Consider the following 13,547-nt stretch of genomic DNA (forward strand, 5'->3'; position numbering starts at 1 on the left):
AGAGACTTGTCTCAAGTTTCTCTCCACTCTAATCTATCCTCCATGTAGCCACCAGTGATCGTTTTCCTAAAGCACCAGCCCAATCATGTCATCCCTCTATTCAATAAATTCTAGTGGCTCTCTTGCTTCCAGGATCAAATCAAACTCTTCTATTTTAAATTCAAAGCCCTTTATAACATACTCTACCCTCACCTTTCCAGTTTCTTAGAACTTGCTCCCTGCTATGTACTCTTTGATTCATTGTCACTGGCCTCCTTGCTGTTCTACAAACAAGATAATATTTCTCTTGGCAATTTTCCATTTCTGGAATGCTTGTCTTCTTCTTTTCTTGCTGGCTTCTCTGGCTTCTTCAGGCCTCAACTAAAAATCTCATCTTCTACAAGGAAGGCTTTTCCAATTATTCAGCTTTATTGTACATATTTGTTTATTGTTTCTCATTAGATTTTGAGCTCCTTGAAGGTAGGAATGGTCTTTTGCTTTTTTCTGTATCACTAGTACTTAGCACAGTGCCCAATACATAGTTGATATTTAATAAATGTTTATTGACTGACATCTGTGACTTGGACAAGGTTATTCTTAAAGCTAATTGGGCATGAAAAATTAAAAGGTCTTAATTTATTAAATGCCTACTGTGTGAAAGACACTGAAAATACTACGATAAAAATAACACTCTCTCCCCTCAAATAGCATACATTATACTGGGAATATTCAACATGCATATGAATAAGTAAGCCTTAGTACATCAGTGGGTAGATTTGTTTTTTTTTTTTCCTTCCATCACAAAATTATTTATTTTAATGATTTTTCTCTTTTCTGGAATTAGCTGAATTCACTGAAATGTGTCCTGAAGGAAAAGGTTTTATTCCTACTGGCCATTCATCCTATGGTGTCACTGGTCAAAACTACAAAGGTAAGAGAACATATAACTTATTTTTAAAAAGCATATAAGTCTTATAAAAGTTTGAATTTTGTTGTATAATTACATGATACTAAAAGTTCTTGTCATTTGTTTCTTGGCAGAGACAGAAAAAAACTCTTCACAAAAAGAGATCATAAATCACATATTTTATTAATAGGTAGTTCTTAGGGCTTTTGCTGTTGTGATCTCTCCAGTAGAGTTTTCTTATCAGTCAAACTGGTACATTCAAGATTTGTTACTACTAGAGAAAAGGGCAAAATGAAGAAAAAAATAGGTCTAGAAATAGAAATCTCCTTACTATCTCTTCTATTTCCTCTGTGTGCAACGTTCATTTGAAGTAAACTGAAAGTAGATTTATAAATATAAATATAAATATAAATCAGTGATGTTACTTTTTTATATTGTTAGGAATGTATTCTTTTTTGTTTTCTTTCTTTTTGGGGAGTTGAAGGGTAATCCTTTGAAAGGTATAATGGATTCAAAGTAGAACCTCAAAAAATGAGCTTCTTAATGACTAGAGAAGTGACTCAAAATATTTTTCTAGTCTATTTATTTGTGGAAAGCTAAGTATTTTAATGAGCCAATAGTAGAATTTCTTAGCAAATGAAAATGAAACTCTGTAAATTACTGAATTTCTAATTGGAGGGATAGAAGGCTTGATTGAAAATGGAAAATATTGGTTTCTCTTTGCTTCATAATTAGAAATGAAAATGTTATAATATCTTAATGAACATTTAAATTTCAGTATAAAAATGGAAAAAGCAAGAACTTGTATTGTTTTTTAAAATAATTTTCAATCTCACTGTATCTCATTAAAGTGAATACTACTATTTAAAAAGAAGCTCTGACCACCACATCACTTTATGATTTTAGCCATTTCACTAATAAAGTGTTATTTGCATTTTTTTCCTTTAAAAGAGACATACAACTAAATATGCATTCCAAGGACATTCTGCCATAGAAATTTTTCCTGAGAATTTTACATTCCTTAAAGTTGTATCCCTATCAGTTGATAGAACACAGTATTTTCTTGTGTTTGTATTTATTTGTAACGCATATTTTACATTGACGTTTTGGCATTATTGCTGAATTCATTGGGTTGTTTTGTAATTTTCTTCTTTTAACTATTTGCTTTAGTGATAGTTTTTTCTGATTATTTCTTCATAATTTTAAGGGTTTATATTTCTTTACTTTTATAAGACAAGATTGAATAGAACTATGCCTGTGATTTTTCAAAATAGAAGAATCTAATGATTAATCCTTTCTTTTAAACTAATTAATAATGAAAGTGTAATGATAGATTCATTATCATAAACTTCCCTGAAATTTTGCTCATAGATGCAGATGAATGTCAGCTTTTTGGTCAAGAAATCTGCAAACATGGCTTTTGTTTAAACACTCAACCTGGCTATGAATGCTACTGTAAGCAAGGAACATATTATGATCCAGTCAAACTGCAGTGTTTTGGTAAGTCTTATTATATCATATGTTATTTTAAAAAAATATGGAAAAAGTAAATAGGTAGGGCCAACCAGTAAAAGCTGTTTTTCATCTCCCCTTATACCCTTCAAATCAAGTGTTAGAAAAGCACAAAATATTTTTTGGATCTCTTGCTGGAATGAAACTTTTATTTTTAGCTCAGTTCTACAAACATGTCAGAGTCATTATTCAATATAGCATTATATTTTAGGTTATTGGTGCAACTGAAGTATGTACAATCTCCTATTTCATTATTTGTACCATATAAATTAGTCCTGTTTTTTTTTTTTAAACATTGATGCAGAATTTTTCTGCTTACGGAAAAAATCATGTAAATTAACTAGAGAAACAGTAAAGAGAAAGTAGTTTTGAAACTATAGTTAAGATTTTTTACCTTTTATGTCAAAGAATATCTGGCCAAAGCTATTCTTTGCACATTCAGTGACATCAGAATGTCACTGTTTCAGTGAAGTGAAAGTAATTTTTTTTCTTTGTTTTTTGTTTTATCTTAAAATACAGAATTTTGAAATAAGAATTGTTCTACTTTAGTACTGACATAATTGTTTGAAAAAAGCCAATCAAGAATCTGGCCTCTACTAAGCAATGAATGAGATATGATTTTCCTTGTTTGTTTGTTTTTTAATTTAAGATATGGATGAATGTCAGGACCCAAACAGTTGTATTGATGGTCAGTGCATAAATACTGAAGGATCTTATAACTGTTTCTGTACCCATCCAATGGTGCTGGACTCTACAGAAAAGAGATGTATAAGGCCAACAGATTCAAATGGTATGCTATTCTTGATATAGAAATCATTTAATACATATTTATTAATCATTTACTATGTGTCAGGCACTTTGCTCTGCTAGCCTTTGAGGATACAAATAGGAATAATGAAGACTCCCTACTGTCAAGAATGTTATATTCTATTAGGAGATACTTATGAATATGCAAGAGATTTTGATAAATTTTTCGTCAAGATGGGCAACTAAGAATTGTATGGTACTTGGTTTAGGTTCTATATTACAAGGAATACTAATGCAGACTATGCAGGTCAGAATTGTGGTATTGTATTCATTTACATTTTTAAAATGAATAGAACAAGAGAGTGAAATAGGTTATTTAGAATATCCCTGGTGCAATTCAAGTAATAAAGCAACAGAAAATTTCCAAGTAATGAACATTGTTGTCTAGGATACTTAATGTCATAAACTCCCAAAATATTTTTTTGAATAACAAAAATAGAACAATAAAACAGAGTGTAAGGGAAGAACTCTTCTAGGCCTAAGGGAAAACGAAAATTTCCCAAAAGGGGGAAGAGGGAGATTCCTAATTAGGATACTGCAGGTAGACTTATCTGGCTATACTAGAAAGAATATTCATTTGACAAAAGAAAATATAGTTAGATGACAAAATGTCAAAGACCCTTCTATAGAATATGAGTTGTACTTCAACCTTGATGCACTGAGTTATAAGGAGCCACTGGAAAGAGTCAAAGAAATGTATGATTATTAGGCATATTTGGTATATTACTTCATTTAAAAAATAATTTGTAATAAAAGAAACATTAAAATTGGGAATAATAAGTCAAAGTAGTTTACTTTCTAGAAGAAAGTTTAGTGGTCATCTAAGTCAACTTCCTTGTTTTGCTAAACAAGAAATAAGAGTTCCAATGTCACATTAACTTATACTTTTGAACTAAGAACAAGAGAATAATAGTGATATGATTACATGCTTTCAGAACAAACAGAAGAAACTGATGTCTACCAAGATCTTTGTTGGGAACACCTTAGTGATGAGTATGTTTGTAGCCGACCACTGGTTGGGAAGCAGACAACTTACACTGAGTGTTGCTGTTTGTATGGAGAGGCCTGGGGCATGCAGTGTGCTCTTTGCCCTATGAAGGATTCAGGTAAGGAAAGTCTGGTTTAATTCTACTTAACCTGGGTTGTGGGGGTGGGGGGGTTGTGGGTCTTGGACTTATTTGAGAATCTGGTAAAGCCTATAAACCTCTTCTCAGAACTGTTTTAAGTACATAAAATAAAGTACAAAATTTTACAAAGAAAACAAACTACATTGAAATGCAATCATCAAGATAGCTAGAACACCTTTTGAAATACATTACCAACTGACTACTTTGTAGGTTGCCTGTATTGTTGTGGAATAGGGAGCAAGATAATCATTTCTTTTTTTTTTTTTTTTTTTGCATAAGCATTTTGCCTTTCATCAGTTTGTTAGCAAATGGAGATGGGGAAAAGATGGAGTCATGTAAACCACTATAGCACACTCCAGTGCAGTGTAGCTGTGACCTAAATTTGGATTCATCTTCTACCGGCATAAATTGTGATCCATCCATCTCACTTTGTGCAATTCTTATAGATATCCTCTTGAGTCTCTTCTATAGAGGATTTTTCACATGAATCACCACAGTACTATTAATCTCCCCAAATTTCTAAATTTTCAGATTTTCTCTGTCTATCTCTCCTTTTTATTCCCTCTCTCCTCATGTCTGTGGCTGTCTGTCTTTCTCACTCTCATTTTTGCTCTTTACTAAGAATGAAGTTTCTCTTTCTGTCTCTCTGTCTCTCTGTCTCTCTGTCTCTCTGTCTCTCTGTCTCTCTCTCTCTCTCTCTCTCTCTCTCTCTCTCTCTCTCTCTCTCTCTCTTTTTCTCACACACACACACAAAACTCCTGAATTATTCTATATTTATTTCTTATATATTCTGTATATGCCTTTATATGAACATATTTTTCATTATAGAATATAAACTCCTTGAGGACAGGGAATATTTTACTTTTGTCTTTTTAGACAAAAAGAAGATCTTAATATTTCTTGAAGCCACTTTGTGGCTGATTACTTTAAAAAACTTTTCAAGTTGTTGCCAATATATTTGTGAAAAAGGAAACAAAAACTGAGAAATCAGGGAAATAGGAGAGTGAGAAGCTAACTTTCAATTTAATGGGAAGTATATTTACTTTCAGATTTTAGGAGTTTAAGTATCTTTGATCTGGGGAAGAAAGGACCAGGTATCAAAGACCTTGTTCCCTTCCCTAATGTCTTCTCCAGGGTTATAATTTCAAACACTTTATTAAAGGAGCCAGGCTGGGCCTGATATCAATACCGGTCTACTCACCTTGTTACTGAACAAACTTCTCATCAACTGCCCAGAAGTAAGAGGGAACTGAAGATAAGATTAAAAAAGGAAGTTGGAAGAAAAGAGACCTAGAAAAATAGGGTGAAATAGGAGTGCTTGTTTGTATTTCCCTCTTATCACCACTAACAGTAGTAACTGGTTGTGTGTTATTTTAGTGTTTGAACAAATCATTGCCTTCATCTAGGTCTCCCTGTTGTCCTTATTTGTGAAATGATAGGATTGTTGTTTTTCAGTATTGCTTTATTTTGTTGTGGTTGTTGTCAACTGTTACATACTCCTTTGATGATTACTGTTGTCCAACTTAAAGTGTTTTTTTTTTTCCAATTTTGGGAAAATTAAATTAGGGAAAATCTTTTTCTTAATTCTCTTCTCAAAATTGGGATTGGAATAGAATTACTTGAAAGAAGAAAATGCCCTAACAAATCTTCTGTAGTAGAATTAGTGGCCATCAAAATACACTGAAGTTGTATGATCCTGGTTAAAATACATATTTTAAATGATTTTATAATTTCTATTTATCACTTTAGAAACAATTTTAAATTGTTCTATAACATTTATATGATGCTATACGATTTACAAAGTGCATCACAAGCATTATCTTATATTTATCCTCACATCACCATGGGAGGTTTGTGCTATTATTAGCTATTTTTGGAATAGTATATATAAAGTATATATAAAGTCTTTCTCTGTCCCTCCCACTCACTTTCTCTTCAGAATACTATCCAAAGCTACTATAATAATTTCCCCAAATCTGAATCTGTAAAAGGGATTAATCATTTAGTCAAATTAGTCAATCAACAATCATTAAGTGACCACTATGTGCTACGCACTGTATATCATTTGTTCTGAGGAATAAGGATCTAAGGTCAATCAAGAGAAGTATTTTTTTGAATATTAGTGTTTAGTAAAAATTTTTATTGAAGTGTATAGCAAACATTAGTAAGCTCAAAAAGTTGACATACTTCTCGGAATCTTGGAATACATCCATATAATCAATAGTATCTGAAAATTGGAAAAGAAAAATTCCGAAACAAATTCTCTCACCATTAAAATAACTGCTTCTGTCCAGTCTCTATCAGTTCAACTTTATTTTGCAAAAATTATTGTTTTTGCTATTTTCATTATGCCATGTTTTATTTTTACTTTTAATCTTAGAAAATGGATATGGTCATGAATCTTAATAAAGTTGACTTCTTTATGAGACTCATATTTTTAAAAAGATTTTGTACACAGTTAATTTTTGACATGGCATATTATCCATAATTATTTTACCTTTAACATACAGTCAGGAAATTGGACTGACATCATATCAGAAAAACTGTATGTCAAATCTTCCCTCTTGTGCTGGATGTATTTGACTCTCTTTCTTAGGGAACAACTAGATACCAATTACAACATAGAATGGTGAAAATTCAAAGAGCAAACTATCCCACCTTAGTATTTCTATAGCATGTGAGTGTGTATAGCTGTGATACTTAGGAGATGACTTTCTCTCCTGTGGTCCAGGTGTTCATGGGTATTAATCATAGCTGTTAAAAATGCCAAGAGAAAATTGACCACATTTGCTACTGAAATGGGATTCCCTAAATTTAGATAGCTTCTGATCATACTTGAAGATGCAAAACAAGTGTAAGGTAAAGAAACAAATACATTACTGCTGTTTAGGAACCCTTTATTTTTTGAGTCACCCTGTTTCTGTGGCGTGGGGTTTCATGTTACCTTCCTGTTCTCTTCCATCTGAGCCCAGATATTAGATATCTAGGGAACCATACTATATACATGAAATCCCTGTATATTGGGAGTATTGGCTTTTATTTCTATGTTCTTATTTTTTCTAAGTTCCTTTATTTCATTTTTGCCAGCAGAAATTTTTGCACATGAATTCTTCACTTTAAATTTTATTTAAAATGGATTTGGTGGCCATTTTTAACATAGTTTCTTTGATCTTGAAAATAAGAAAAGTAGCTAATCCTTGTGACAACATGCTTTACTACCTGCCAAAGCATCACCATGGAGAAAATGAGTTTTTAAAAAATTTATTTTTAAATCCCTTTACTTTAGTCCTTCTTCCACACAGTTGTATTTTAATATCTCAATGTGACATGGAGATGACACTGGGTTCTGGAAGGCTTTGTTGACCTTCAATCTTTTGTAAATTCCAGTCAGGAAAGCCTTCATTTGTCAGTTAGAATTCTGTGTTTATCATCTGAGGATCAGTGTGTTTGAACTTGAAGATTCAGCAGATTAACCAAAGATTGATGAATTTTTCAACCAAAATTTTCAGACTTTCGGCTTAGTTGAAAATTTGTGATTTCCATCACTGCAAGGATAACCCTGAGACATCAGTTTGCAGATTTTTGAAATATTGAATGAAGCCACGAAAGCAAAAGCTGTACCAATAGCATAAATAATATAGTATAGTTAACTTTGGGGAAAATTTGTAAGTAGTGACTGGAAATAACAATAAAATAATCAGGAATCTAAAACTTTTTATTTACATGCTTTAATGGAACACAAGTGTAAAATCTCTTAGCACCTTTCATTCCAAGATCTCAAAGTACTTCCTAAATAATATAGACTTATTCTCTTCCCTTGTCAGAAAGAAGCCCATCTGACTAGTACCAGGGATAACTAATTCCCAGACTATTCTGTTTGCATAGAGTGAATGCAAGGTTTATCAACCTTCTTTGTCTATCCCCCAAACCTCTGAGTATCTTTAAACAACTTTTGAGATATTAATTAGCATATCTTTAGACAAGTCTGGGTCCTGTTCTGCCACCTATTCCATCTGGCTCCTCTTGACTCCTCCCTCTGAACTACCAAATTCTTCCATCCTAAGAAACCCCGAAGACTGGATTTCTCTGTTCATGATGAATATCTTTGCTAAGTTCTTTCCAGGACTAACCCCATTATGAGGTTTGCTCCCTCCTAGTGCCTTCCCTTTAATGACATCCCTATTTTGCGTCTTGTTTTGTCAGTGACCTCTTCCCCTAAATAAATCTACTTTTTGGCAAAAAGAATGGTCTTTGTGAATTTGTTATATATTTCTTTCGAACTAGGAATCTAGTTCTCATCACTAAAATCCCTGTTCTCATCACTAAACATGTACCATTCTTAAGAATAGAAAAATACAGTAAATTTCTGTGCTAGTTCTCGTTTTGTGCTTCTTAAGGTCAATCAGTCATGAAATATTTGTTAGGTGTCCACTTGTATTTAAGGCTTGGGATATAAGAACATGCAAAATGATAATCCCTGCCCTCAAGAAGCTCACAGTTTAATGGGGGAGATAGCAATATAACAAATACATACAAAGCAAGCTGTATATAGGACAAATGGGAAATAATAAAGGAAAAGCACTAAAATTAAGAGGGTTTGCCAAAGATTTCCTGTAGATGATGGAATTTTAGTTGTTACTTGAAGGAAGCCAGCAGGATGAGATGAGGAGGGGAGAACATCTTAGGCATCAGGGATAGCTAGAGAAAATGCCCAGAGTTACAATAATGTCTTCATAAAACAGCTAGGAAGCCATTGTTAGTAAATGGAACAATACATGGTGAGGAGTAATGTGTAAAAAAGACTGGAAAGGTCAGAGGGAAAACCAGTGACAAGATATAGATCAGGACAGCTGGAGATGGCCCTGGATGTGGTGGGAAATCTTGACATTTTTAAGTGGAAGTCTCAGTTTGACTGAGGGAAATGCCCATTCATTCAGTAATTAAAGCTAGGAGGGTCATCATGACATTGATGGAATACAGGGATTTTGAAGCACTGAACCCCCAAAACTATATTAGAATTCCAGGACTCTTCCCATATTGTCCCTCAGATGTTGGGGAGATGGATTTAGAATCCCAAAAGTATATTGGTGTTTCAAGCAGACATCTCAAAAGAATTTGTAGGTTTAGACCTTTCCAAATCAAAAGACAAAGCAAATAGGCTTTAGCAGCAGACTATTTTCCATAAGGGATTTTTAGTGATTTAAAAGGGGAAAGATAAAAACTAAGTCCCCTTATAGAACTCACAATTAGCTAGTGGAAAGATGCAATTACACTAAGTCCTAATAAATTTGCTCCCATAAGGCAGTGGTTCCTAATGAACCTGCAAAGGATTGAGGGATTATGTCTTTGGCCGGCTGGCTCACCCTAAAAGGGAGTTAGACTTTATCAAGGAAGTAAGGTATAGACAGGTTCTTTTATAAGAGAGAAATAACCTCAGGGACTGACATCATTAACTTGACCTTCTGATTAGATACAGTAACTGTAGAGCAAGGACTTGAACAAGGAATTCAACCTGGGGTTCACTGCAATAAAAGCCTGCTTAGAATAACAGAAGCCCTAATCAAAATCAAAAGGTTCACTTAAAGAGAGAATCTTATTGGTGCTCCTATTTGCTTGCCTCTGGGAGTACCATGGCTTCCAAATTGTTTATAGTTAATTCAGGCTCTTTCCTGTCAGTGCTCATCTAGCTAGCTACCAAGGATCCCATCAGCATCACCTCCCTAATGACCTGGTCATTTTTGGTGATGTGAAACTATAACTTTAATCAGAAGCATTAATCTACCTATACAGCTTTCATTGTTAGTAGAAATAGACTGACTCCAAAGACTATCTTTATTAGTATATCTTAAAACAAATCTGGTGTCTGGTGTATCTCTACCTGGCTCCTCCCTGACCTCTCCCTAACTTTACTCCTCAGATCCTGCTTTTGCTCCTCTTCTCCCCTGAAACTTGAAAATCTTCTGAACCCAGAAGCACATTTCTTAATTATATATGATTCTGTCTTAGTCATATTTGGTTGAGCCCTTGAGTTAGTTCATATATTAAATGGCAAACTTTTGTCCTGTGATAAATGTCTCTCACATGAATGTTTCACTCGAACCTTATTCTAAAACTATGCTCTCCCACTCTACTTTATTTGGGACTGAAGGAAAAATAACTTCTGTGAGTAGGAACTGTCCCATGAGGACCAGGCAACAAGACTCTTTCCTTCCTTACTTATTCCCTCCCTACTTTCCTTCCTTTCTTCTTTTTTCTCTCTCCCTTCTCTTTCCTCCCTTCCTCCCTCTTTCTTTTTCTCCCTCCATCCTTCCTTCCTTCTCTCTCCCTTCTTCCTTCCTTTTATCGCTCCCTTCCTTCCTTCCTCCCTTCCTCCCTTCCTCCCTCCCTTCCTTCCTTACTTCTTTCTTCCTCCAGTACCTAGCCTCTCTATCACTTAATTTCTCAAGTTCCTTTTATGTCTACAATTCCTTTAATATGATAATATATGTAAAATACTTGGAGTCTAAAGCACTATGTCATCTCTTAGAGACACTGTTGTTATTGTTGTGTAGTGATTGTCTTTCATTCTAAGCCTCATGCAAGTGAACTGGGTTTGTTAGGGAGAACTGTGTAAACACTTCAGCCTCACTTTCTCTGAAACCCTTGGCAAGATATAGATCAGGATGACTAGAGATGACTCTGGAAGCAGTAAAAGATTTTGTACTTTTTAAGCTAAAGTTTTTAATAGATCTCAGTCTGACTGAAGCAATAGCCAATCAGTGATTCAGGCTAGATAAGAAATGAGGTAGAAAATGACCTGGAAAAAAAAATAGGAGGAGTGGAAGACCTTCAGGGTTTCTGGCCAAAAGAGAACCAATCAATCACTATTTATATTTTCTCTGAGCCAGTCAAGATCTAAACACTTTTTCTTGGCTAATCAATGAGAACTTGAGTGATTTCTGTTTAAAGTATGTTCCTTAAGAAAGACATCTAACCTGTGAACTCCAAGATTTCTTTCAGGGTTTTAGCATCAAAATTTATATTCCTGTGGGTAGAGCATCTACCACAAAGAAAAAGAAAGGAAGAAGAGGGGGGGAAGAGAAGGAGAGAGGGAGCAATGATGCACTAGGTCTGAAGCTGGTGAGTGAGTATAAGCTTTAGAAGAGAAAGAAGTCTGGATTTTTTTTTTTCTTGGCTGTTTGGGATTCATTAAATTGAAGAAAAAAAGGAAACCAAGTTAAATCCTCTTAGTACGAAATTTTAAAAAACACTAGAAGAAAAGGAAAGTCTGTTTTCTTCAGTCAGTGTGATTCCCTGATAAAGGGGAAATGATTTCTTTCATTTCCTGCTAAGTTGTTGAAGAAAGAATTCTGGAGGAGTATCTTGGAAAGCTTCAGTTCCCAAACCTCAAATGTCCAGTGACCATATGACAGAGTAAGGGAATTGTTAGAAAGTCAATTGTGGAGGAACAGGAAAGGAATAGATGAAGCTATTGTCTCGTTGTCCTGAACAAGCCTCAGATACAAAACTATTAAATTTCAGGAAAATTCTATTCAACTTCAGAAAAATTTAGTAAGACTTATTGTATGTTGGACCCTAGGTTAGATACTGATAATATACAGATATAAAATGGCAAAGTTCCTGCCTTTAGTGAGAGTATAATCTAACAGAATTATCTGTCAGGAGTATACATTTATTTTAAGAACCAGAATAGTATTTAAGTCATGTGAATTCTGTCTTTCAACTACATATAATACAGTATCCACCAATAAATATGGCACTTGTATTTGTTTAGAAATTATATAAAGAATAAATGCAGGTAGGCTAAATAATTTTCAGAAACTACTTAGTTCATAGGTGTTACAGATAATATACTTGCCTTATTTTGAAATATTAATGGGTCATGATTTCATTGCAGTTGAGATCATGACTGGTCTCAACCCATTTCATTTTTGTACAAGTCTTTCCATAAGTCTTCCTTAAAGAATTTCTGAAATTTTTCTCATTTTCTTAAAATTTCTTGGACAATGATAAGGTGCCCAGGTTTTTCACTTGCAATCCTTTACTTATTTTTGAAAAAAATCCTACTCTTACTGTCTGATCTGAACATAATTCTCTGGTTATACACGTACTGGATGATATGTCTTTGTATATGTGGTCAAATTGTCACATTTTGCTGCCAGTATAAGCCCAGTACAGCTTCCATCACCCTTATACTTACAGTTTGTTTCCCCATAGACCTTGGGGTTCTGTGTTTTATAACTATAGCATCAAGAGAAATAAACAATGATTTGTTATTTTGTTTGTTGCTGCTGCTGAACCAGGTCAGACTGTTTGTGACATAAAACATGATTTATGACAAAATCTGAGTTTTTGAAAGCTTTAGATGTATATTCACATAGTCTTACAAGGAAAGTTAAATATATGGAAGAAGGCAGTTAAGTTTTATTGACTGTACTCCCAATTTTGATACTTAAAACAATAACTATTCAATATACATCTAACTTATAGTCATTATCGAAGCTTCACTGGAATACCACCGTTACTGTACTTAGTGTTCCTTGGCTACCATTCTGATTCTTGCTCACTGCAAGTATAAGAAACAGAAAGCTAGGCATGATTTACTTAATAACTTGCTTTTTGTAAAACTGGTTTCCCTTAAAAGTAAAACTTTTGTGGCATATGACTAGGAAAGCTCATTTTTTGAGGGAGAGCATTCCTCAATGTGACTTCTGTTGAATCAAAAAGCATTTAGCAAAAAAAAAAAAAAAATTTTTAAATGTAACTATGGGAGAATATTGAAAAGAGAAAGACTTTTAAAAAAGTAATTGTTAAGCACATATTATATGCCAGGTATGTTGCTAAACATCAGAGATTCAAGAAAGGCTTTCAAAAAAGCAAAAATAGTCCTTATTTTCAAAAAGCTCACATTTTAGTAGAGATACACAATGTATCTAATTAGATATTGTACACATGATATAATATAGAGTACATGTAATCTTAGTAAAAGATATTGTTACCTGAGAGGCTTTAAACTTCAAATTCAAATTTTCTGTTTTTTGTTCCTTCTCAATTCAGTCAAGTTACTGAGAAAGCATATACATCAGAAATATGGGATGCACTTCTGACCATTCTACTCCCTCAATACCATTACGCCTGAATTTCTCCCTTGTCTTTATTCCATTCTCCCTTGCATCCTAGATATTTATGAGCATTATTTCTCCCACTTTGCCCCA

The 13,547-nt window shown here is 33.8% G+C and overlaps 1 protein-coding gene across 2 annotated transcripts in view; it reads left to right on the top strand.

Annotated features, from left to right (window-relative positions):
- Positions 1-13,547, top strand: part of LTBP1 (latent transforming growth factor beta binding protein 1) — a 475,937-nt gene that overhangs the window by 445,792 nt on the left and 16,598 nt on the right. For both annotated transcript variants that reach the window (XM_074288158.1, XM_074288159.1), the window contains 4 exons: positions 824-910; positions 2,258-2,386; positions 3,048-3,188; positions 4,141-4,311. In XM_074288158.1, the coding sequence (XP_074144259.1) occupies positions 824-910; positions 2,258-2,386; positions 3,048-3,188; positions 4,141-4,311 (528 nt within the window). The remainder of the gene's footprint in view (positions 1-823; positions 911-2,257; positions 2,387-3,047; positions 3,189-4,140; positions 4,312-13,547) is intronic.

This window comes from Sminthopsis crassicaudata, chromosome 2 (assembly GCF_048593235.1).
Source record: "Sminthopsis crassicaudata isolate SCR6 chromosome 2, ASM4859323v1, whole genome shotgun sequence".
In the NCBI taxonomy this organism is placed as follows: Eukaryota; Metazoa; Chordata; class Mammalia; order Dasyuromorphia; family Dasyuridae; genus Sminthopsis; species Sminthopsis crassicaudata.